We start from the raw sequence: 24,004 nt of genomic DNA, 5'->3' as shown, positions 1-24,004 counted from the left end.
CTTCTTAATTAGTCGCTAGTTTTAGCATTTTTTAAATGTTGCCATTTCGAATCGCTTATAACTTTGGTACCAGTTTTCTTTTTTATGCAACCTTCTGATTTAATTTTGAACAGCTTAAAATCGCATATATTAACACAAATGGAAAAACTTGGCTCTACAAATTAGACCTGTTTATTCAACATTTTGTAATTATTAAATTGAAATCGCCATTAGTTGTTCCTAGCTAGTTCTCCGCCTGCCCCCGCAATCGATATCGGCAACCCTGGTCCGGGATGCAAGTACTTTCGCGCCTATCGATGTATCGAGCGACATCAACAACCCCATCGGACTTGGCAGCCAACAATTCGAGCGTTTCGCGTTTAGAACTGGCCACGAAAAAATATTTAAAATTGGAGTGCGGGACGCAAGGTGCGTGGCTAGTTGGTGTGATTAGTGCGAAGTGCTCGTACTAACTAAAACAATTTCATTCAATTAAACGCAGCTTTTCTGCGTAGTGTGTGCGAGTGGGATGGGTGCTGGGCCTGATAGGCGGAAACGCGTGCGCCAGAAAGGGATCGGCATAGTTAGCCTAGAAAAGAATCATTTTGTAGCTGCTTTGTTTGTGTGTTTGGCATTCACATTTCCCCCATTCAATATTTAATTTAGTGAGCTATTAACGAGGCGGAAATCGGAGTTATGCAAAAGATAGTACTGTATTACAGCTCATTTCCGTATAGCAAATATGTTAAATACTCGCAGGAGGGCTTTTAAATAGAAGCAAAAGCGATTTTTTCTACTTTTACGCTGTGCCAGTGTATGTCTGTGTGTGTGTGCGTGCGTGAGAAAAAAATATAACCAACCAACAACTTCGCAGGTCGTTCGTAGTTGTTGTTGTTGCAGTTACATTGTTGTTTTTGTTGATTTTTGCTGGCGAGTGCAGAAAATTTGGAGGAAAACTAAAACGATAATTAAAACTAAATCGTATAAATCTCCGCATAGCCGCAATTCGATTACATATAAATCACACACACAAGTCTATCCACATCCAAACGTACATACATACATACACAGATGGCAGTACATATACAAAGGGCGCAACGTAAAAATTATACAGACAGTTTTTTGCCTTAAAATGGACAATACTGCTGGCCAGGTTAGTGAAGCGGCCAGGATTAACAGAGCAATAAACAACAGAACTAGTTTGTCCATCTATTCTGGCATTTGGAAAGCTGCATGCGCTAAAATTGGACAGCATTGGTTGAGGGTAGTACCGGGAAATAGCAGAGAAAGAACAAAATTAAAATATGAACTATAAATATTTAAATGAATTAACATTGGTTAAGGCACAGCCAGCTAAATTAAGTTTAAGTAGAACCCCTTGAGAACCCCTTTAAGTTAATAAAAAACACTGAAGCCTTCGAGTTCACAATAATTTGCATTGATTAAACGTGCATCAGATATCCTTAAGTTTTCATAAACTTCCTTCACAAACAATAACTAATTTTGCGAAATTTTCTTTTCCTATCTATTTTAGTATGTGCGGAAGAAACTCGCCTGACATGGATGCATGGATCAAAAGTTCGCTGTAAATAGATTAGGCAGATAGATTAACAATGAAAACTATAACGCCGGATACGACGACGACGACGTCGCAGCACCAACAACTTCTCATTCCACAAGCGGATCAGCATCACCAGCCGATGCTGCAGCAGCAGTCTCTGTTGGCCGCTCCACCGCCTCCCATAATAATGGAGCACGTGAATCTGGTGGACGACGACGAGAAGGATCCGCTTGCGCTGGAGCAGCTGGAGGTGTCGCCCTCTACCAAGCACACGCACAGTCTGAGGTTGGCTTTCAATCAAGTGATCCCATCACATAGATCTCAAAACGTTTTCCCTTTCAGACGCCACCTGCCACGCATTATCGTGAAACCCATACCACCTGAGAAGAAGCCTATGGCGCCCAGTGAAGAGCCAGCCGTTAATCCTGCTTCTGCTCCGCCCCCGCGATTGATCTGCAGCCGACGCATTCAGCAACAGCAACAGGTCAAAGCGGCAGCTGCAGCGGCAGCGGCGGCGGCAGCAGCAGCGGCTGCAGCGGCGGCGGCCACAGCTCAAGCTCAAGCCGCCGCCAACTATCCATCCGCCATCTCACCTGGTAGCAAGGCCGGCTCCTCGCAAGCTTCGACCATGCGGGAGGTCCTAGCCTCAATACCCGGCTTTAGTGTTAAGCCACGTCGGAGGAGCAATAAAAAGCTGACGACAGCGGCGCAAATTGAGCAAACAAAAGATGGCAAGATCGACCTGGAGACCCCCGACTCCATACTCGCATCCACCAACCTTAGGGCGCTGTTGAACAAGCAAACGTTCTCGTTACTGCCGCCCCTCTATCAATACAATCTCATACAGCTGCTGCCCAGCGTGGATCGCGAGGCGAGCGAGCTGGAGCTACCCAGCGGCAGCGGAAGTGGAGGCAGCTCCTCGGAGGGTATAAGGCTTAGTGCCTCCTGCCTGAACAACGAGTTCTTTGCCCGAGCCTGCCTGGAATGGCGGGAGCGGTTGAGCGAAGGTGAATTCACTCCCGAGAATCAGTTAAAGTTGAAAACAGAGGCAGAGCGCGAGAAGAACAAGCTGGATCCTTGGAAACTGAAGCACTTTGAGCCCTTCTGGGGCGAAAAGAACGCCAGGAGCAAGGCTAAGACCGAAGGCGATGGCAAGGACCAGAAGCCTTCGGTTAGCGTTAAGAGTGAGCCCAAACCACCAGCAACATTGCAACAAAAACCACAGCAACAACAAGCAACATGTGATAATGAGACTGAATTAAAATTTGATTTGGTAAGCTTATGAAATCCTTAAAATGTAAACACGAGGGGCATAATATCTTATAACTTGCAGAGCACAAAGTGCGAAACGACAGCAGCAACCACAAAAACTACAGTAGCAACAGCAGTAGCAGCTAAATCGAGCGCTCCGTCTGCCACCAGCAGCCAGAGTAATGTGTTAAACGAACAACAACGCCGAATCCTCAAACGTCCATCGAGCAGTCCTTCGCAACGCAAGCAGGCACCCACAACGATAGCCACCATAACTTTGGACGACGATCCCGACGAGCTGCCAAGCACATCGAAGGATAGCAAGCAGCCGAAGATGATCGAAATTGTTCCTAATGCGTCAGGGTTTGTTGTCGCTACCCCAGCAGCTGATGTTGTGGATAATGCCGCAAGGGATACAGAAAGCAAGGAGGAGCAAAAGCACAATCGCCAACATCAGCCACTTATCAACAGTACCTGTGATAGATTTGAGCCATCTGAGCAGTGCAGTGAGGAAGTGATCGTTGCCATGAAAAGAACGGAAGATGTAGAAGTGGTGCCGCCTGCTGCTACTGCAGCTGCCAAGCCAGCGATTGCTGTTGTTACCCCACCTGCACCAAAGCCGGAACATTTGGTAAACAACCCGGAGGTGGTCAACCACTTTGTGAGCTACTTGCAAAGCGTTGAACTAGCAGCTGGTAAGTTGGAGATTTTTTCGAAAAACGTTTTCCTTCTAAAATAACTGATACAACAAAATCGTAGACACCAAAGCCCCTTTGGAAAACTCAACTGAGGCAGATGTAAGGACAGGAACAAACAGCCATGATTTTGTATTTGCAGATACCATTGATCACGGTTAGTTAACTTAAAGATAGCTGTCGGTATAAGTCACTAATTTTTATTAATTCCTTTTAATCAGCCTATTTCCAAGACCATCAATCAGCCATCAATCACAATTACTTCACTTCATCGTCATCGTCCAACAGTAATCATACTCATCTGTTTCTTATTTGAAGAACCTAGTGTATTAATTGTTCCATTTATTTTTGCAGCAGCGACAACTGCAGCCATTAAACTGGAAGAGCAATGTGGAAAGCTGGAGGACCTACCGATGCCCATTGCTAGCTCTATTTCTGGGTCGACGCCGGCCAGTTCGATTACATCCACCAGCTGCACATCATCCTCATCCTCCACCGCTTCGATGTCATCTTCGTGCTCCAGCAGTAATTCGGGTTCAACAACAACGGCGCCCACGACATCATCGTCGGTCGGGGCGGGGGCAGCCACAACTCCATTGACCCTGGCGGCAGCAGCCGAAACCACTTTGGCCAATGTCCAAGCCATGCTCTCAACGGTGGCCAAGTTGCAGCAACAACAGCAAGAGCAACAGGAATTGCCCATGGAGTTGAACTCCAATGAAATGTACCAGCATGTGCAGCACGATTGGAACTTTGGCGACATTAAGTTGAGCAGCTCGCAATCAACTGGAGATCAGCAGCGCAGTTTAAACCATGAATCTATCGATCTGATGGATGTAGTGCAGGATGCCGACGTCATCGACGACATCATGGATAACGATGTGTGTCATGAAGTTCTTGATGACGACGAGGAGGATGACGAAGAGGAGGAGGAAGACGATGAGGTGGTGGAATGCATTACGGAGGAGCAGCAGGAACAGCAGCTAATGGATGAGGACAATGAAGCGGTGCGCGAGATAGTGGACAAACTGCAGCAACACCAACAGCAACAGGAACAACAGCAGCAACAGCAACATCAGCAATTGCATATCCAGGATGTGGTCCAATTGGCTCAGCATTCGTTTATGCCGCAAGCCCACAGCGAATATGGAAATGATGTGAGTTTGATACGGAAGTAATAGATTAGATGAGATTAAATTTTTCTTTTCACCAGATCGCCCAGGAGATGCTCTGTGACGCTGTCCCAATGTCTGCTGCCGAAATGGAGGTATCCAGCACTGTGATCACCAACAGTAGCAATAGCAACGACAGCAGTAACAATATGAGCAGCATTTGCAGTAGCAGCAACAGTCTCACCATCAATCAGCTGCCGCAGCAATCTGCGCAACAGCAGCAGAGTCAACAGAACACTCAGCCAAGTGCACCACAACAACGCCAGATTCTTGTGGATTCCAATGGTCAGATAATTGGCAACTTTTTGCTGCAACAGCAACGCCAGCAGCAGCAGCAGCAGCAACTTCTGCAACAGTTCACACTTCAAGCGGCTGCCGCTCAGCAGCAACAGCAGCAACAACAGCAGCAACAACAACAACAACAGCAAGCAACAAGTAGCAATGCCTTGCCCAAGACATTGCCGGTGGCCCTTCGCAACGGAGCACAACAGTTCTTGTCGCCCAACTTGTTGGCCCAACAACAACATCAGCAGCAGCAACAACTGGAGCAGCAACAGCAGCAGGCTGCTGCGCATCAGAAACAGCACCAAATTCAGCAGTTTGCCCTGCAACAGGCGCAACTACATCAGCGACAATTGCTGGCGCAAGCAGCCAACAACAATCTGATGCAGCAGCAGCAACAACAACAGCAGCAAAATGTTGTGCCTGCCACCACACAGGCTAAATTCATAGCCAAACCATTAAATATCATCTCCGTGACGCGACCTGCCAATGCATCGCCTACCACAGCAGCAACAACAGCAAATACCGCAACTATTCCGTCCGCCTACGCCAATGTTGTTGCTGTGACAGCCGCGCAACAGCAGCCATCGCCGCCAGTACCTGCCCCGCCACATCAGCAGCAAACCTCGCAGCAGCACCAACAGCCGCTGCTGAGCAATCACAACAGCAACATGCAGCAGCTGCCCACGATTCCCAATGTTCTGACGATGAAAACTCTGCCGCCCTCGGGAGTGCCAACCACAATTGCCCAGCAACGATTACAGCCCAAGATGCCAACGGGCAAGGGTCGCAAGGCCACCAGCAACCGGTTGCCACCGGGTGCGGTCAATCTGGAGCGTAGCTATCAAATCTGCCAGGCAGTAATTCAAAACAGTCCAAATCGCGAAAACCTCAAGGCTCAACTGCGCCCACCAGCAGCGATACTCCACCAGCATCAGCAGCCGACGGCGACAACGGCGGCAACACCTGTCAACCCTGTGGCCCTAAATGTCTCAACCGTGGCAGCCACACCCATGTCCAACATGACAACGGCCAGCGGGAGTGTGGCCGCAGCCGTGGCCGCGGCTCCAGTGCAGAATGTTTTGAAGCAAGAGGAGCTTTTGGTCAGCGGAGCAGTTGGAGCCGGAGCACTGCCAGCTGGACTGCCGCCGAATGTGATGGGTGTCGGTCGTCCGGGTGTATATAAGGTAGAATTTCGATGAGAGATACTTTCAATATGAACTGAACCAAATAACGTTGGCTTTTTGCAGGTTATTGGTCCCAGAATGAGTGGTTTTCCGCGAAAGAAATATGTTCAAAGGAAGCCCTCGCCCACCACGCTCATTCGGCATGTTTTCAGTCCCGGACCCGGAGGAGCTACAGCTACCCCCCAACAGTTGCAGTTGCTGCAGCAGCATCATCAGTCGGCCACACCGCCAGTGCCGGTGCAAAATCCCCAGCAGGTGGCCCCGGAGCCATTAATCCACCAGAATGGCAGCGGTCAGTATGTGCTGGTGCACCGGGCCAATGTGGGTGCAGCTGACAACCAAGCGCCTAGAGCCTCAAGTGCCCCACCGTTGCATCAAAACCAGGTAAATGATAACATACCATCTCAGTTCCATTTCCATTAATAAACCATACTTATTTTATGTGCGTTCAGTTTGTCACCGTTCAGAATCCGCTGCACAGCATGAATGGCATTCCCATGGGAGGACGCGGGCGTCCGGCATCGGTGGACACGACAGCGGGCAGCGGCAGTGTTATGCCGCCAACCATTTCCGCCACAGATGCGTTGCATCATCATCACCACGAGCTGCAGCAACAGCAGCATCAGCAGCAGCAGCAGCAGCAAAGTCAACAGCCGCAGCCGCTGGGCAATGTGGGCGCCGCCGCGAATATTGTGCGGCGCAATATCGCTGCAGGTAAATTGGTGTATTATTAGTGGTTAGCGAGGTACGTCTTTCAAATCACCACCCACAAAATCATCAACCTTATGGTCAAGATACCATAATTGGCACGCAATCATTAGTTTGTTGCATAGATTTGTTAGATTAACCTACGTGATCGAATTACCTTTATGTTTGAATTTATTTTAGGCCAAGTTGCATGTTTAATTAACGTAGGGGCCGATAAAGCATATGATACATTTCCAATATTATTTTAGTTTTTGCAATATTCCATTGTTTTTTTTATTTATAATTTTCCGTTTGTTGGTAAATTTAATTGTAAAATTCATTTCTTTATAAATAAAGAGTTTATTTATTTGTAGAGATTGGGTATTTTTTGGAAATGTTTGCTTAGCTGTTTAGGTCAGACGATCAAAATATTTGAAAGAAACTAAGGTGGCTAAATAAAATATTTTATTTTCCATGTAACTTCATGGCCACCCTTGATAATTTTGTTCAAATTGTATTACCGTCAGACCTAATCTTAAATACGGCCCCTGCTAAACAATAATTTTTTAATAAATATGTTTATATTTCCTAGACAAATTAATTTGTTAGTAAGTATTTGATAATAGTTTTTTAGACCATTAAGTGGCGTTAGCTTAAAATAAAAATTTCATATCCTTTTCCAATTAGGGGCCAACATCGCCTACATCGACGGCAGCAATACCAACTCCTCAGCCGTCGCTCTCATGGAGGCTGGGAACAACTATATAGTGACCACCAACGCAACACCAGCTGCAACTCCCTCGCCCAGCAACCCGCAGCAACAGTCGCAGCAATCCGCGCCGCAGCATCAGCATCCAATGCTGCAGTTGCACCAGAGTGGGGAGAACACCCCGCCAGGCAATGAGGCCACAGCGACGCCAAGCAATTGCGCCTGCTCGATGAACGCGATGGTGATCTGCCAGCAGTGTGGAGCCTTCTGCCATGACGACTGCATCGGTGCGGCCAAGCTGTGTGTCGCCTGCGTGATCAGATGAGATGGATAACGTATTGTAGTTACTTAGATAACCGTATCTTTAGACGATCCCAGTAGAGAGATACCTTATGTTTGAATTGTGAACTATACCAATCAAAGAGCAAAGACGAATACCAATTGTACAACAAACAAATGAAAACATCTCAAGTGCAGAGGCTTACGCACAGACGCAGCAATGGCAACCATACATAAATGTATATTATAATTCATTTGCAATTCATGTAAACTAAGCAAACAAACTGGCAATTCGTAACACTTTTTGTATAAAGATAGGAAGGAAAGAGGAGTTAAGCCTAAAATGCAAGCTAGTGTTGTGTATTTTGTGCTTGTTGCATATCCCTTAAGATACTCGTTGTTTTTTGTGATTGTTTAAGGATATCACAAGCACTCTAAAATGAAACAATAGAATTCAATTTAGATTTTATCATTTGAATTACAGCAGAGCAAATATAATCGAAGGCAAAAGTAAAGCATCTAAAACTAAAGAAACTAATTATAATGTAAATATTTATGTTTAAAGTGTAACAATATGAAGTACATACGAGAATAGGTTAGCATATGGACTCACTTACGTCTGATGACTATATTTTTATAATTTATTCGCTGTGTGTGTGACTTGGTTGGTTCGATTCATGAATATACGAACTTGATCAATATACTTATTGCTAGATAAGTGTACTTTAGTTTACTGTGTAATTTATGAAATATTCATAATGTATTTTGAAAACGCTTGGGCCCAGCGCTTAGGCTTTTATTTCTAATTATCTAAGTTTAGTATTATCCACCCAACAACACACCCACACATACACACTCACCCAAGCGATCTAAGACTCTCCACGCCCACATTTCTTTAGCATGTAGCGCATAAACGTAAATGTAATACACGTAATTGATTACAAAACGAGACCCTATATATTAAGCTAAAACTGTTGATAAATACAAAAATACAATGCAAATTATAAAAAAGATGAGTAAACAAAAACTATAAACGGAAAAAATGAAGACAGTATGAGGAACCTGTATGAATTATATCCAGTAAATCAACAGCAACATCATCAAGAAACGATGGCGTGACAAAACCAAAACCAAATTCAAAAACAAAACCCTAAACGAAGAACAGAACATTTTGCTCCTAGATGCACTCACCGCAAAATTAACCAATAAATAAACATTATTACAAATAAATTTGAAACCAAGAAAGTAACCGTTAAAGGTGTCGATCAACGATTCCAATGTTCAATATTTAGACGCAGTCATATTTACGGGAGATGTCTTTATTTTGTCAATATTTCATTTTGAAAAAAAAATTGAAATTTAAAGTATGTTCAGAAGGTTTTTACTCTAGATTAAGGCTCTACGAAGTATTCAGTCCGTTTCTAAATGTTAGAAATCCTCCAACCAATTGGCTTTTAGGCATGAATGTCCTTGTAGTGCTTCTCATCGTCTGTCTTGTCCAACTTGATGGAGTATTTGCCGATCAGGGAGCCCTCAATGTCAGCTTGGCCTTCGGGATTGAACTGAGGACCATTGCCAACGTCCTTCATTTCGTCCTTAAGCACTCGGTAGCCATCCTTGTCGGCGATGTATTGGACATGGCGTTCCACGAATCCATCGAAGTAGCTGTAGGAACCACGCACAGTGCCTCCCTCACGCTGCTCCTCCCTCCGGATTTGGCCATCGTTTATCTTATCGTCCACATTGGAATCGAACGAGTATTGGGCATTTTCATTCTGATATCGCTCCATAGCCTCCCTCTCTAACATTTCTGCTTCTGTTTCTTGGCGCTGAAAATAGAAAAGGTTTCATAAGTTTTTAGAATTCCAGAGTATTACGAGTATTTGGTGGTTTTATACATTTTTACTTAAATTCCGATGAATTAAAATAAAAAATACACATTATTGTGATCCAAATAAAAGGTAACAACCTCCATATAATAAATATTCAAACAACAGAGTTCAGTGTTTTTTAGCTACAGTTTTTCAATCAAGGCTTGAGTCACACCCCCTTTTCATTTAAGTATATTCATGTATAATTTGAATATTAAGTGAACCAGTTTCTAAACTGAAGATCTAATATTTGTGTTCGGTCAGGTAGACCTCGTGATTCCCCATTGCCTGCAGTCGATAATGAGATGCGTTATTTGAAATGACCCATTGAACCGCAAAACTATTAATTTATATAGTCGTCTGTCGGATATAACATGACTTCGCTGTTAATAATGTTTACACCTCTTTCCTATATCAAGAACATAAATATTTTACAAGACCGCTATTATAAAAAAAATGGAAATTATCTTTGCATTTGCACGTTATGCAATCAATTTAAAAATGGTTTATCTTGGTTTCTGAGCTCCGCATAAACGTAGACTTTGCAGGCATGACTCAGCCATCATATAAGTCAAAGTAGAAGAAATGAAAAATTCATTACGACGATTTGACACATTTTTCCTTAGTCTTTCGTGCGAATGCATGAACGGAAATAGTAATTGAAATATGTCGATGTAGTTTAGACATGTGTTTTGGGTTGGGGTTTTACGGTTGTTTAGTACGCTATAGTGACATGGTAAGTATATGCAGTGGATACAAATTTTCTTATCAAAGATCACATATAAGTAATATGGTGTTAACTGAATGAAAATATAAATCGGAAAATTTGTTTTTATTTTTGGCACCTATCAGTCAAGTTGACTTAAATTTCATGTATTGTTCTGATGGTAGCGTCTTCAGATATCGCTTATTCCGATCCTGTTTGTATGTAAATTCAAAGTCTGAAAGATAAGTGCCTTGCTGTTGTTTTTGTCCGTGTTTTTTCGTTCCTTTTGTTTTATAGTACCTCTCGTCAAGGCAAGTTGTGGAGGTAAAATACAAAAAATGAAGTGAAAAATGAAAAAATACAAACGCAAATAAGCTGAAAACTTGTTCGACTCGAAACCGCCGATCGGGGCATATAAAGCCCGATGAACGCCAGTCGATGTTGACTATAGTAACGAAGCGGACGTTCAACTATCACGATGGGTAGGTCCAAATATATACATATGTAGCTATAAATATTCGCATGAAATGCGGAACCATTTAGAATTCGCTTTTACATTATCACATTGTATGTTGTTGCAGTTAAGCTGGGCTTTCTTTCTCTGTTGATTGCTGCCTGTGTGGTTGCTGCCCTTGCTGCGGGTGGTAGGTCTTTGTGTTTCAGCTTTTCCAGAGCTTTTCATTGACTCCCCTTTCCGGCAGATTGTCCTTCATCCACCAAGGTTCAGAACTGTACCCCCAAGTGTCTGCATGACAGCGAGTGCAGCGCCATCGGGGGCAAATGCTGTCCGAATTTGTGCAACGGTCGCAGCTGCGTGCAACCCAATTTGCTGGGAAATTCCGGAGCCGATAAATCGCCCTTTGGCAGCAAAAATAGTAAGTTTTTACTAATAAACTTATGTTTAACAAAAATGATCATTTTAGAGCGATCTTGACATTCAAAGTATAATCTAATAATGCCATGGCTCAAATGGTTTTCAAATGAAATATTTATTTTCATAATATATGCCCTTGAATTAATTTCTCTCTTTTCTAAAGTTGAATATTTTAAAACATCGATATGAATTATTAATAAGGGCTCCCAAAATTAAAAAATATTTTCGTTCAAAGAAGAGTTGAATGTGATCTCTGTCACACATAAATACTAAGATCATTTTGATTTAATCGGCTTGATTTGCAACTCATCATAAGGGCATTATTTTAAAAGGAAAATGTTTTATACACCAATAACTTGATTAATCAACTTGAATCGTCAATTTCAATTTTCCTCATTTTTTAAAAAACCATTTCAGATCCTCTTGAATTTTAACATTATTTTTAAAATCTGTTTTTTAGCCGGATCCACTGGCAGTTATTGCGGCAATGTCAAGTGCGGCAGCTTCGAGAAATGCGAAATGGACCGCAACACCAAGCGACCCAAGTGCGTGCGATCGTGAAAACCCCGCAGCAACATCAACGAACACGGCAGCAACATCGCGTTATAAACTTATTTGTTTGTCACTAAATGGAAACTTTTAATCCCGAAAACTTTCTTGGTCACGTCTATGTCTCGCTTTATGGATACATATATATATATGTTTTTTTTTTTTTTTTTTTGTGAATTTTTGTTAACACTCACGGCAGGAGCTGCATAGGCGATGGCGACCAGCAGGCTGGCGATCAACACGAATTTGAACATATTTTCTGGGGTGGTTAAACTCTCTGCACTCGATGTCTTTCGCTGCAAGCGACTTTGGACTGTGGATCGTTGAGCGGCTTGTGGCCGGGCTTTTATATCGCACTTGAGACCTGGCCACAAAAGGCAGCGGCGTCGGCGGCGACGTCGCTTCGTGTTTTATACATTTTTTTTTTTTAATTTTTCGTATTTTTTGTATTTTTTCCCCTCCCGAAGTTTTGTGTTTACATTTTTGACAAGCCAAAGATCTGCCATGTGGTTGTTGGGGGAAAAACTCAACATCAACACCAAAAACTTCAAATGTAATTTTGCAATCGACGCTGGGGAAGCTGAAGCTGCAATTTGTTGACTTTCGTGTAGAGAAGAAGATCGAACTGGAATCGGGGTATGTTGCATTGCGTAAGCGGCCCCATCTCCAAAGTGCTTCAAGGTCAGTTGGTCAACCAGTTTCCAAAAGCTGCTCCGAAAAGGTGCACTTACCTCACCCATTCTGCCGCATCTTCTCCTGCAAATGCTCTGGTTTTTTTTTCGGGTTTTATGGTCAACTTATGTAATTTATGTGGAGTTTTGTGCAAATCGAAAGCACATCGGGTGTGTGTAGGTATGTGCTCGCATTCGAGGAAGTAAGAGCAACAGCATTACGTTGTGTTTCGGGCACCCTTTTCGATTTTTGTATTTTTTGGATCAGGCAGCGCCATAACCAGTCAGTCGACAACAGCTGGAGGATTGGGATTCGAACTGCAATTCGGCCTCACTTAACTATCGATATACAGTGGAAAAATTGGGCAAGATTCGTGGCTGATTTAGATACAGGTTAATTGAATTACCATTTATTGGCTTTGGTTGAAATCGGGTGGAGTTGCTAACGAACAGGGAAACTTGGCTCTTGCGAAACATGGAAGTGTGTAAACCCAAAGTTAAATGGGCTAATAAATGTGGGAAGCAGGTTGTTAAATAAACAATCGTAATTATGGTTTCTATCTTTATACGTTTGCGAGTTTTGAGTTTCTTGAGCTTCCTCACTTTTTAAGTTTAACCATTGTCTTGACCACAATAAACTTATGTCTGTGAAGCTGAAATTATATCTAATTGTCATACACTGTTTAATAATTTGCGTACTTAGCCTTACTAAAAATTTAAGTAGCATATGGGTCATAAATATGTAGAAACTTGAATTTAAAATTCAGCTTTGTGCCCCTTTTTCTCTTGCTTAAGTAATTTTTTTCAATAAAGACTTTTAATTTAGTCAAGCGTGTTAATTTAAATAAAAACTGAATTTTATGAAGGCGTCATGGCTGTTAATCATCATCTGAAAGCAATTGGTTTATAGCCTTGTAAAACTTTAAAAGCTGAAATTGCTCCTAATTACGGTAGTCATATTTTAATGCAAATTTAAGCTGCACTTGAGGGTCAATTAAAAATTCACCACAAGGTTGATGCACTCAGTTAACCTAGTAGAAGCTCAGAAAAAAGGGAATTCTTTAGAAGCTTATGAATTTCCTCACGTAAGCAGAGCCTTAAGTTCTGATGCCGTATTTGGACAGGTCCAAAGTTATCTTTGCGGGGCCCACAGTGCGAATGCTTTATTTGTTGGACATCCGCTCGTTCCACTTTCAACTCGCCTCCCCCTACCACCTTTCACCATGGTCTTTCTATGAATCGTAGATGTAATAACAGTTTAGTAAACTACTTTTTTTTTGTTATTTTTACTATTATTGTTGCTGCACGAATCTCGGATTTGATGATATCGAGATGGGGGACGAGTTTTCTGAGTTGTTTTTTGGCTTGGAATTGAAATCAATGTGAAAAGCTCAAGGTAAGAGACCGCTTCAACTCATCGGTTTGGTTTACCGATAAATGTTTAATTATACATTGTTTTGGCTTAATGATGGCCAATGAAAGAAAGAGAGGGGTATGGGGACTGAAGAGGTCCGGAAGGAAAGGAAACAACTTCAAACATTTGCCATATTTATGGCTCTATTTTGACTCTGCCTTCGCAAATTAGCACGCTATCGCCACCTCCTCCTTCTCCTCCCCTTTCTCATCCTCCCCCTCATTTGCATGCCAAAATAGAGGGCCGAAAAATGAAAGGGAGGGGTAGTCTCTTGGGCGTTACATTGACAAATTGTTTTGGCGCTCTCTTTTATCGCCGCTTTTATGCAAATTTACTTTGTATTTTATACTCATTTTTTGGCTTGTGGGTCTTCAGCGCCCCGGATTTAGCTCAGGGCTATGGCAATTTGACATTTTCAATCAAAATTTGTTAATTATTTATTTGTGATTATGGGCAAGCCATACAAATTTTGTCTATCGGGGCGACTCCAGTTTCTGTACGCTTTTGTGGGCGATTCAATGACCTTTCGATTTGCATTTTTTATTCAGTCTTACGGATTCATACGTATAATCGGAATTATGTTAATGATTTGAATAATTGGTCTGATATCCATCAACTTGTTTCCATTGTGATTAAGTGGCGTGTGTGAAAAATTAAACTAAGTGGGTCTTTTTATTTTCATTAGGGAAATATGGGTCAGAGGTTGATTGGAATATATGTCAATATCAATTTGTAACTATACATCTAGTGGTTTTATTTTTAATTCATGGGTTGTCTTTGGTTAAATCCCAACTAGCTTTGCCTTTTTATGTAAAATAGTTTATTTAATTAAATTACTTTTTATTGGTCAGTTCTCTCAGCTTCAGTCAGTTAAACAGGCTAATAAAATTTAGCACACTGTTAATTTTAATTATACGAGCGGTCTAAGCTCGCTTCTGGAACTTGCCGGTATCATCAATGAATAACTGGCCTGCATATCAAAATAAATCCGATTTATAAGCAATCGCATAAATTTTCAATGCGATGTTGTCACTTTAACAGCTGTCCACACACATAAAGGCACACACTTGGCAACAGACACAACACACCCACACACACATGTCAGTTTCAAGGACACCGGCAAAAGTAACCGACTTACGTTTCAAAATATGCATGGTAAATATCTTCATGTACACAAAGAAAAATATAGGACAACAACATTGTTAAATCTCTTCAAACATTTTATTTACACTCAGAGAAAAACCCCATTAAAATATTTTTCTTATATTTATTTATTTATTTATTTTTATTAAGACTTTGAATTTATACTGTTGTATAAAAGTTTAACATTTGCTTACATTTTATTGATTTAAATTTTAAAATCACTTCATAATTTATCAAATATTTGTTTCAATTTTTTATTTTTTTAATATTTTGAAGTACAAGCTTCTAATGTTTTCTTTAAGTGTTTAAATAGTAAATATGTGAATAAATATATGTATGTATATTGATATAAGATGGGTACGGGCAAGTGTACATATTTGACAGCTGACATTTAGAAGAGGAGTGCGAGCTAAAAACTTGAGGCCTCGTGCGTGCGAAAAAAGGAATGCAATAAAAGCAAATGTGCGAGACAAAAGTATCCAGAAACAACGACAACAACGGGGTACATTATGCACAGACACACAAATTTGCATGCCAAGCTGTGAAACTGGGGGATAGGGAAGAAAATTGGGAGCGTTACAATATGTAAATAGAGTGGCAACCATTATTGGGCCAAACACTTCCTAAGCCAACAAAAATGCAGAAAATATGAAATAAGAAATGTTTCGATGTAGCTCCCCAAATCGAATTTTCGCTTTCGAAACCACATTTGATTTTATGAAAATTTCACACTATGACACGAATTTTGTAATTTAAAATGATTTTTTATATTTTAAACGAAACTTTATTAATCTGAAGTAACCCAAATTTAGAAAATTCTCATTCTTATTCTTGAGTGACACTAGTTTACAAATTTTTGCCTAACTGCATTTACCTCGGGTAAAAAATGTGTTTGTTTTCTCTAATTCAAGGTTGGTGAAAACGAAAAAATCTTTTTATATTTTAAACAGCGTTATCATGTTATTCTTAAATAACGTTTTGTGATTTCATACCTATTTTATTTTTTATGTCCTGTTCTTCCTAACCAATTTCTGTCATCGATATTTTATTTAACTAAAATTAGAAAGTTCTTCAACAATCTAATTTATACATAATTTAAATATAGGTTTTCTAATGTATGTAGATGCTAGAGCACGCCCCAATTTGTAAAAGTAGTTGGAACTAAAGTTTTTACACCATAACATAAATCTTAAAAAAAATAAACGTATAAGAATTTAAAATATTTTTAATGCTTTATCTTCAAGTCGGAACTATAACGAAGCCATCAAGATATTAACCTTTACAATCCGCATGTAAAGCTATAACTAGAATTCCTAACTTTAAATGCCGTATCACTAGCAACTTTTACCCTCCGTTCATCTCTCCGTTAATATTTCATGGTCTTGCATCGCAGCTTTACTCCATGATAATTGCATTATTCACAGCAGTTGGCACTCTTCTCGAGCCTGGTTGAAATTTTTTACTTGACCTACCTCAAGGCTTATGGAGCACTTAGCCCAGTCAGTTGCCAAAGGCGCGAGGAGGAGAGTGGCCTTTCGGATGGGAACTAAAACTAAAGCTTGTGCGAAAGCTTGTTGATAAGCTCTGCAATGGCGCCATATGCCAGCCGGCTGGAAAAAAACCGCCAGCAACAACTATGAAATAACCCAAAAACCGCGTGATAAAGGGGAAACGGGGAAAACGCATGAAAAACTGGTGGAAAAGGGGGAAAACGACGACAACAACAGACAGACTCACTAAGTGAGAGAACCAAGTTATCAAAAGTAATTATCAACAAAAGGCAGCAACAATGCCAGCCAGCGACTTATGGAGAAGCCCTGGGGGGTTAAAAGGAGCGGCAATCGCGGGATTCCGGGTGTACGAGTCCTGGCAACATGAGTAAGTCAGCGTTAATTAAGTCAGGACACAAAACAAATGGCCAGCGCATCTAAAAGTGCATTCCGTTCCTGCAAATTTGCATTTGTTTGGGCAGAGCAAGGGGTTTTCGGGTATTTTAAAAAGCATTGTTTAGACTTTGAAAAGAGGAAAATAATTCTGTGAAATTGTTAGTTAGAGATTAATTAAAATTTTAGTGATACATTTGGAATTATGATCATTATGGATTTCATTTCGCTTTTAAATTTCGCACATCAAATTGTGTTCATCAAAAGTGATAGTTTATTTCCGACTTTTAATTCAGGAATTAATATTCAGTTCATTTGCTTAAACTTTATAGAAAATTCGGTAAGCGAAATTTGTTAATTTAATTTTAAAACAAATACACGTAATTTAAAGATGCCAAAATGAAACATTGAATATGTTAATAAACCATTCGTGTCACGACCTCATCAGTAGTTAGGTACCCATTTCTTGAAAGCCCTCGGCGTTGTGTGCATCTTTAAAATCGCATTAAAGTTGAAGAGCTGTGCCGGCTGTCAGACAGCATTGACCCTGCAAACGCACACAGGCGAATCCAGACCCTCAGACTCTGAGATACTGAGATACTGAGATACCCAGGTACCCAGGTACCGAGACATGTGTAATTGAGGCAGCAATTTAGGCTGCATCATGCAACATTGCCAAACCGGAAGTGAGGCAGGGCTAAGATGGAGGTGGAGAGGTGAACGAGTGCATTGAAACTTCAGGCCGGTTTTCGGCCTGGTACTTGGAACTTGGTACTTGCTGCCTGATGCCTTTATTAAGCCAGCAAATAAAATCCTAAAACATCAAGGATACACTCGTTCTCATGCATAGTCAGGAGCAGCGACATCAGGAAAGCACTGGGGGAAACATAAATTGAAAAAAAAAAACAAGACATAAGTATTAAAAGCTCTTATAATACTTCAAAGTAACAAGACTTCTACAGTATCGTCAGATTGTTCTTAAAATAAAGAAATCTTTCTAAAATTTAAATTTTCTTTTGGAATTACCAAATTAAGTAGAGCATTTAATAAAATTACAATTAATTTAGATATCGTAAAAATCAACGGATGACGGTCGTATAAAGTTCGTATAAGTTCGAACTTTATATAATTCAAAAAGATAAAAAATATATATTGTTTATAAGATATAAGATTGCCAGATTAAATAACATTTTTTTTTCATATGGTTTTATTTATTTTTGAAATTTGTTATTGTTATTTCATTTTTTTTTCGTTTTTATTGTAGTTGAAAAACTAAGAAATCGTAAACAACTTACTTTTAGCCTGCAGATTTTACTCCTCTATCAAGAACTTTGGTTGGATCAAGGAAATTAAGGCAACTATTTGAATTTTCTTTTAGTGCTTTGAAGTAGCAGCAGCAGCATCGCATCCTTCACGTGTTTTGTATACAAGCGCAGGCAGTTGCAATTTATGCACACAACTTGTCAACGCAGGGCGGCGGCTCGAATGGCTCGAATGGCTCGAAGGGGTGACGAAGGAGTGAAGACAGCGGTGCCGAAGGAGTGAAGGGGGGTTCACAAGTGCTGCATTGGTTAGCCAGACGAGGGCCCGGAGTGGGAAAGATGTGGGAGGTTGAATGCTTGATGGCAGCAAGCAATTTACACCGCACAATGCGTTGACACACGTCGTCCGCAAATGTGCGGCCAGAAGACAATGGAGTAACAGGGAGCACAAGCGGGTCCTTGGGATCCCAGCAGCCATGGATCCAAGGATCCAGAGTCAAGACGAAGCTTCCTGCCTCATTAAGCCAGAAAAGTGTCAAATGTCCTGGCTGGCAGTGGCATGGATGAGCAGCCAGGAGCTCATCTCGTTCAACTTCACTTGCAGTTCTAATCTCGAGCCTGAATTTACGACTCGGTGTCCTTTAGTCGGTTTACTTTCCACATGCCCGCCCGCCACCTCATAATTCACAAAAGTGTTGACAATGAAAACGAAATTCCCATTAAAATGCAATATGTTGCAGCAACCGAGTGACACTTGCCCAGGACAAATGTTTATCTGGCCAAGAGTATCGGAAAGTGGCCAGAGAGATTGGTTTTGCGTTTGGGCGGATGGCCCATGAATTTCACACAAAATTTATGATTATATTTTCTGTGTATTTAGTTGCGTTATTCAATTCCCAGAGTTTATTTGTATTGAGCGGACAGTAAAATATTCAATAGCTTGCCGCATTTGAGTGCAAAAGAAAAATTATTTTTGAGAGCACAAATATTATTTGCAGTTTATTCTCGTATATTTGAAATCTTTAAATCTCACATATAAGTTCTGATATCTTTTCAGGACAAATCTAAACATCCGCATTAATTAAATAAACACGACAGGCATTTATTTTTGCGAACAATGTTAATTTACATAAATGACGGAAATAATTCGTTAATGCCTTTACGTTTTTTCATTTAAAATATCCGTTTTGGCTCCCAATTCAATTAAATTGTAGGTAAAGCAACAAATTAAAGCAATTATTTCTGCTGAAATTAAATTTATCCAGGCTGCATTTCCTTTGCTTGTTTAAGGCTTTAGATGAGTTCGGCCTGGGGGCCTTTTGGGTGGCAGGCTAATCGTTCTTTTGATCATTTTGCGGTTGATATATAAGCTGCCAGGGGTGAAAGAAAATCAGGCGGATTAAATTTATCAAAGATTTAAGTACATTTATGAAATTCGGGCAATAAATTCGTACGGATTCCTGTAAAAAGGACGACCTTGAAATCAGTGCCCACTCGGTAAAAAATAAAACTCCCCTGGAAGTGCAGTAAAAGTTTGTGAAATTGCCTCTCAAAATTGCGTTACGCATAAAATAACACATTTTCCGGTTCACTTGGCGGGGAAAGAGAAGAAACGGGTGCTTATGCTCAAGGATTATGCATAAAATGTTTGCTCACTGAAACTGAAATTGTGTGTTTCCTTTCGCCTGCACATACACACATGTATGTACTCTTATATATCAAAATCAAAGACAAACATCAGGAAAAATTTTTTTTTTGTGATTTTATTTGCTTTGCTTATTTCTCGTTGGCTAAATAAATTGAATTATTTTGACACACATTCGCCCATGTTCATATTTATTTCGGATTTGCCACGTGGCGTATGCGTTATATGGAAAGCCAAAGTCAAACACTTTTCTTCTTCTATTCGAGCTTGTTGCTTTGATTGGCTGCAGCTTCTGCTTTTGCCTTAGAAACTCCTCTTTGATGTTTGCTAAACTAATTTGGCTGAAGTAGCAGTAGCAGCAGCCGAAATGAAACGAGGGAGAAAAGCAGTAGTAGCGGCGAAAGTTTCCTTTCCTTCTGTATGCATATCAAGTATACGCAATGTTGATTGGATTCGTAAACTGACCAAGACACTTTCCTCTAACACCCATTCCCCTAGTTAGAGGCACCAGCTTAATAATCATTTCTGCTTAAAGCTCAACGTTGCTCAACGTTTTATATAGACTGAAAATAATTGAATGCTTTTACATCTACTTGTTTCTATACTTGGGCTATAGATTTTTGCTTTCCTCCAAACTAACAGCAGAAAAATGTTTATTTTTGATATTTTACAATGCCCAAGATTGTTTGTATTTATATTTTAATATAATTATTTTAATGTTTGCTGCTTTTCTTTAGTAGTTTAGTTTACTTTACTTTAATAAAAATAACATTTAGTATTTTTTTCTCTGTATAGCCACAGTGTCAAGCAAAGTTACGAACTGTTTGCGTGTGTATTTGGGTGAGTGGATGAGTGTGTGGGCTGCCGTTATCCTTGGCACATCCTGCAGGCATCGACGTTGGGCCTGTCATGTTCACCTTCGCCATGGAAATCTGACAAGATATGTCATCTGCTCTTTTTGCGTCGCCGTGTGTTTGTGCATATCGATATTGCAGTTTCGGTGTTTCGTGTGCCAAGGAGAATGGGTTAACACCTCCACACCCATAATCGTTCACATCCGAGTCGTAAAAAGACAAAACCAGCACATAATGTGGGCACTTTAAAATGCCAAAGCGGTTTCCACTTTGCTCGAATATATGTTTTGTGGGTGACGATTCAAGGAATATCCCAGGGGTAAGCTGTCCCTTCCTTTGCACCACTTGTCCGTTTCAGGGTAGAAAATATGCAGCGAAGATTAGATCGAACGGCATCATAGTGATAAATGTGATACACTTATTAATGTTTAATGAAATGTTTATATTAAGGAATCTATATATTCTTTGACTGCCATTTAATTCTTTTATTTGCTATGCTTTTATATTGAGTTGTAAAAAACTAGCATACCTAGTTAAACAATAACTTTTAAAAGGCTTTAATATTGTGAACATTTTAACAGTACTATTATAAATTTTCCCAAAAGTATGCAAATGAAAATGGTGTTTACTAACGACAACGTTAAATCAAAACGTCACTTTTTATTTTGAAACGATGAGTACATGAGAACTATAGTAAAACAATTATTTGTAAATTGATCTACCTAAATCGTAGTAAAAGGTTCTCTCTAAAATGCAAAAGAAGGTGTAAACTGAAATGTCTCAAGGAATTGTAGAAGGATCTTTCTTAAAACAACTTGGTTTAACCCACGTTCATATCACTCAACGTAACTTTCGCAGCCCCATAAGCTTTTCGTATGGCTTTTTCCAACAAGCTCGTTAAAAAAATCTGTAGTAAAGTTTTATATTAACTGCGGCTGGCATTCTCCAGCTTCTTCAACATCTTCAGCATCCATAAACTCGAGGTGGCAACTAAAAGTGACGTCATAAATTTCGGTGGGTACTTAAACTGGCGGAAACTCCTTCCTTCGCCCAGCACTTTGACTTGTGGCTAATGAATTTATGTTGGCGTTGTTTATACTGTTTCAGTTGTTATTTTTCCCGGTTACTATTTTGATGAAGACGATGATGATGATAAAGCGGGAGCACCAACAAAGGCAGAGCTTAAACTTTAACTGAGCCAGTTGATTGTCGTGTGGTCGTGCACTTGATAGCAGCTCAGGGTTTACGCACAGAGAAAAAATACATACAATTTTCCTGCTACCTTAACATTTAGAGGCGAACATAAACAAAAAAATATTTTTATTTTTATTATCAATTATCTTAAAAATTCTTAATTTGAATATTTTAAATGGAAATGAATATAAAAATAGATAAAAGGTCCGATTACTTGGTAAAAAAATGTACTTAAAAATATAAACGAATATTTAGTTTCCAATAAACAATGAAATTTTGTAATTAAAATAATTATAATTCTTTTTTCTTGGTGTTTATATTGCAAAATACCACTGGCCATTGTAAATCCAAAAATTGTTTCATTAGCTTGGAACAGGAACAACAACCGAGCGGAATATCCATCAAAGTTTCCACTTGAAAAGAAAAGGAGAGACAGATAGATAGAACGAGGACCCCAGCTGGCAGACACCTAAAAGTCCCCTTTAGGAAGTCAAATTATGCAGCATGTGCATGATTGATTAACTTTGAATGGGGCGTTCTTCGTGATTTAGCAAAAAATGCAAAAAAAAGAAGAAAATTGGCGTTTGAGCAAACCCAATAATCTCACAAAAGGCAGGACAACGGGGGACACGGACGACCGACACTTAATTAGAGGCACGCCGGAAACGGAAACGAGATGCATGGCCATCAAGTGGGTCGTGTGCACATACGGCGGAAGACGAGCAATTTGCACGGCCATACTCTAGCAAGGTCACCAGGTTGCATTTGTGATATATGGTCTGTATGCGAAAATGTGTGAAAAAGTTTACTCTTGAGAGAAAAGTCCTCACCTTTTATTCTAGACAAGTTTTGTTTAGGTGAAAAACCGTGCAAAACAGAATATTATTAACACATCTCATGAAGAAGTGTTACTTTTATTTAAATTAATATTAAAAAAAAGCTTAAGTCGTGTGAATTTTCTACATTTTTTTGCTGTCCCTCTTTTCTTTAAGGAGAAACCTTGATTTAAAGCTGTCTATTAAAGCAATCTTAAGCGCTTCAGTTGATAACAAATTATTGTTTTTTTTTCTGAAGCTGTTACTGGTTTGTCAGAAAACAATTAAATTGAAAAAACAACAAATGAGGGCATAACCGGCAGAGAATATATTGTAAGATGTTTTGTTTTTTGGTGAAGTGTGGTTTTGACTACACTTTAAATACACTTAATGCACTCCTGAATAAACGCATCCTTGCAGAGAAAAAAAGTCTGTTCTATTATTTTCATTGTATAAATATTTTTAAATATGAATATTTTAAATGTAATGGAAAAACTTAAAAACTCAATGGTCATAACAACATTTTTTTAAAAGATTAAGATAAATTCATTGTTAATTGCAACCAAATTAAGCAAATCAAAAATTAATGTGTTGGTTTTTAGTTTGTCTGGAAGTGTTGCTTTTTATTAGCTCTCTTCACTGATTTAAAGTTGAGCTAGTTATAAGTACATAAATGTGAGTGAGGGGTAGGATTTAATCAAGGGGAGTAAAGGGTGTGTTTTCCAACGCAGGAGTCACAGATGCCTGGCATATTTCGTTTTCGGGCGAGATTTCTATATAAGCGGGAGCACCATAATTGCGGCCACAGCGCAGGAAGTGCACAGGAAGAAAAAGACTGCCGAGGGGGCGTGGCCAGGGGCAAGGGGGAGTGGCATTCCTGTGCATAATTGAAATTCCAGCCTAAACGCGTTTGTAACGGGAAATTGCGCGCTTCGCCAAAAAAAAACGCAAAACCGGATGCAAGGATGCGGATGTGAAAATGTCCACTCCACAAAACAGTTTATTTATTTTCGGTTAATTTTTTTTACAAACTACACGCATTTATTTCTCCATAACACGAAGAAAAAAGATAACCTCTTCTGAGAGATAAAATAATATTATATATGTACATATATAGGTTTTTTATAACAATAATATTAATATAAAAGAAAGGTTTATAGGAATCAAGGTTAAAAATTAGCTTGATTCCTATCTTGATCTTTAAGAAATAAACAAATTAGAAAAAAGAAGTTAAAGTCAATATCATATAAAACTCTCACAAAAAACTCTTAGTAAAAATATACGAAATAACTATATTTAGTGATCGTCATTGAGTTGTGAA

The 24,004-nt window shown here is 40.0% G+C and overlaps 3 protein-coding genes across 8 annotated transcripts; 2 read left to right on the top strand and 1 right to left on the bottom strand.

Moving 5' to 3' along the window:
• Positions 1-215: 215 nt before the first annotated feature.
• On the top strand, positions 216-9,051 carry LOC128255068 (polycomb protein Asx). 6 transcript variants are annotated; one of them, XM_052984550.1, is made up of 11 exons: positions 216-408; positions 1,514-1,825; positions 1,883-2,813; positions 2,874-3,486; positions 3,551-3,643; positions 3,708-3,773; positions 3,841-4,643; positions 4,700-6,127; positions 6,191-6,511; positions 6,580-6,872; positions 7,502-7,627. In XM_052984550.1, exons 2-10 carry the CDS (start codon positions 1,593-1,595, stop codon positions 6,859-6,861), a joined length of 4,770 nt encoding a protein of 1,589 aa, XP_052840510.1. In that variant the 5' UTR covers positions 216-408; positions 1,514-1,592; the 3' UTR covers positions 6,862-6,872; positions 7,502-7,627. The 6 variants fall into 6 exon arrangements, with proteins under 6 accessions (XP_052840510.1, XP_052840512.1, XP_052840506.1 ...); XM_052984546.1 differs by having other exon boundaries at positions 223-408; positions 6,580-6,841; positions 7,502-9,051; XM_052984547.1 differs by lacking the exon at positions 216-408 and adding an exon at positions 592-687 and having other exon boundaries at positions 6,580-6,841; positions 7,502-9,051.
• Positions 9,052-9,105: 54 nt separating this feature from the next.
• Positions 9,106-12,154, bottom strand: LOC128255073 (uncharacterized). The gene is made up of 2 exons (XM_052984558.1): positions 11,997-12,154; positions 9,106-9,631 (listed from the first exon to the last, which is right to left on the bottom strand). The coding sequence occupies exons 1-2, from the start codon at positions 12,054-12,056 to the stop codon at positions 9,257-9,259; spliced, it is 435 nt and encodes a 144-aa protein (XP_052840518.1). The 5' UTR covers positions 12,057-12,154; the 3' UTR covers positions 9,106-9,256.
• On the top strand, positions 9,801-11,905 carry LOC128255074 (uncharacterized). Its single transcript, XM_052984560.1, has 4 exons — positions 9,801-10,861; positions 10,961-11,023; positions 11,081-11,254; positions 11,714-11,905. The coding sequence occupies exons 1-4, from the start codon at positions 10,858-10,860 to the stop codon at positions 11,812-11,814; spliced, it is 342 nt and encodes a 113-aa protein (XP_052840520.1). The 5' UTR covers positions 9,801-10,857; the 3' UTR covers positions 11,815-11,905.
• Positions 12,155-24,004: the final 11,850 nt, after the last annotated feature.

Source organism: Drosophila gunungcola (assembly GCF_025200985.1).
Source record: "Drosophila gunungcola strain Sukarami chromosome 2R unlocalized genomic scaffold, Dgunungcola_SK_2 000006F, whole genome shotgun sequence".
NCBI classification, from domain to species: Eukaryota; Metazoa; Arthropoda; class Insecta; order Diptera; family Drosophilidae; genus Drosophila; species Drosophila gunungcola.
The sequence above is the reverse complement of the archived record's forward strand: the minus strand, read 5'-3'. Positions and strand labels throughout refer to the sequence as shown.

Excerpts from the sequence above, each read along its gene's own strand:
- LOC128255068 (XM_052984546.1), top strand. The coding sequence starts at position 1,593 with ATGAAAACTATAACGCCGGATACGACGACGACGACGTCGCAGCACCAA. Across the intron at positions 1,826-1,882 it reads AAGCACACGCACAGTCTGAG|ACGCCACCTGCCACGCATTA; the intron begins GTTGGCTTTCAA and ends TTTCCCTTTCAG. Across the intron at positions 6,512-6,579 it reads CACCGTTGCATCAAAACCAG|TTTGTCACCGTTCAGAATCC; the intron begins GTAAATGATAAC and ends ATGTGCGTTCAG.
- LOC128255074 (XM_052984560.1), top strand. Across the intron at positions 11,024-11,080 it reads TGCTGCCCTTGCTGCGGGTG|ATTGTCCTTCATCCACCAAG; the intron begins GTAGGTCTTTGT and ends CCTTTCCGGCAG. Across the intron at positions 11,255-11,713 it reads GCCCTTTGGCAGCAAAAATA|CCGGATCCACTGGCAGTTAT; the intron begins GTAAGTTTTTAC and ends TCTGTTTTTTAG.
- LOC128255073 (XM_052984558.1), bottom strand. The coding sequence starts at position 12,056 with ATGTTCAAATTCGTGTTGATCGCCAGCCTGCTGGTCGCCATCGCCTAT. Across the intron at positions 9,632-11,996 it reads TCGCCTATGCAGCTCCTGCC|CGCCAAGAAACAGAAGCAGA; the intron begins GTGAGTGTTAAC and ends TTCTATTTTCAG.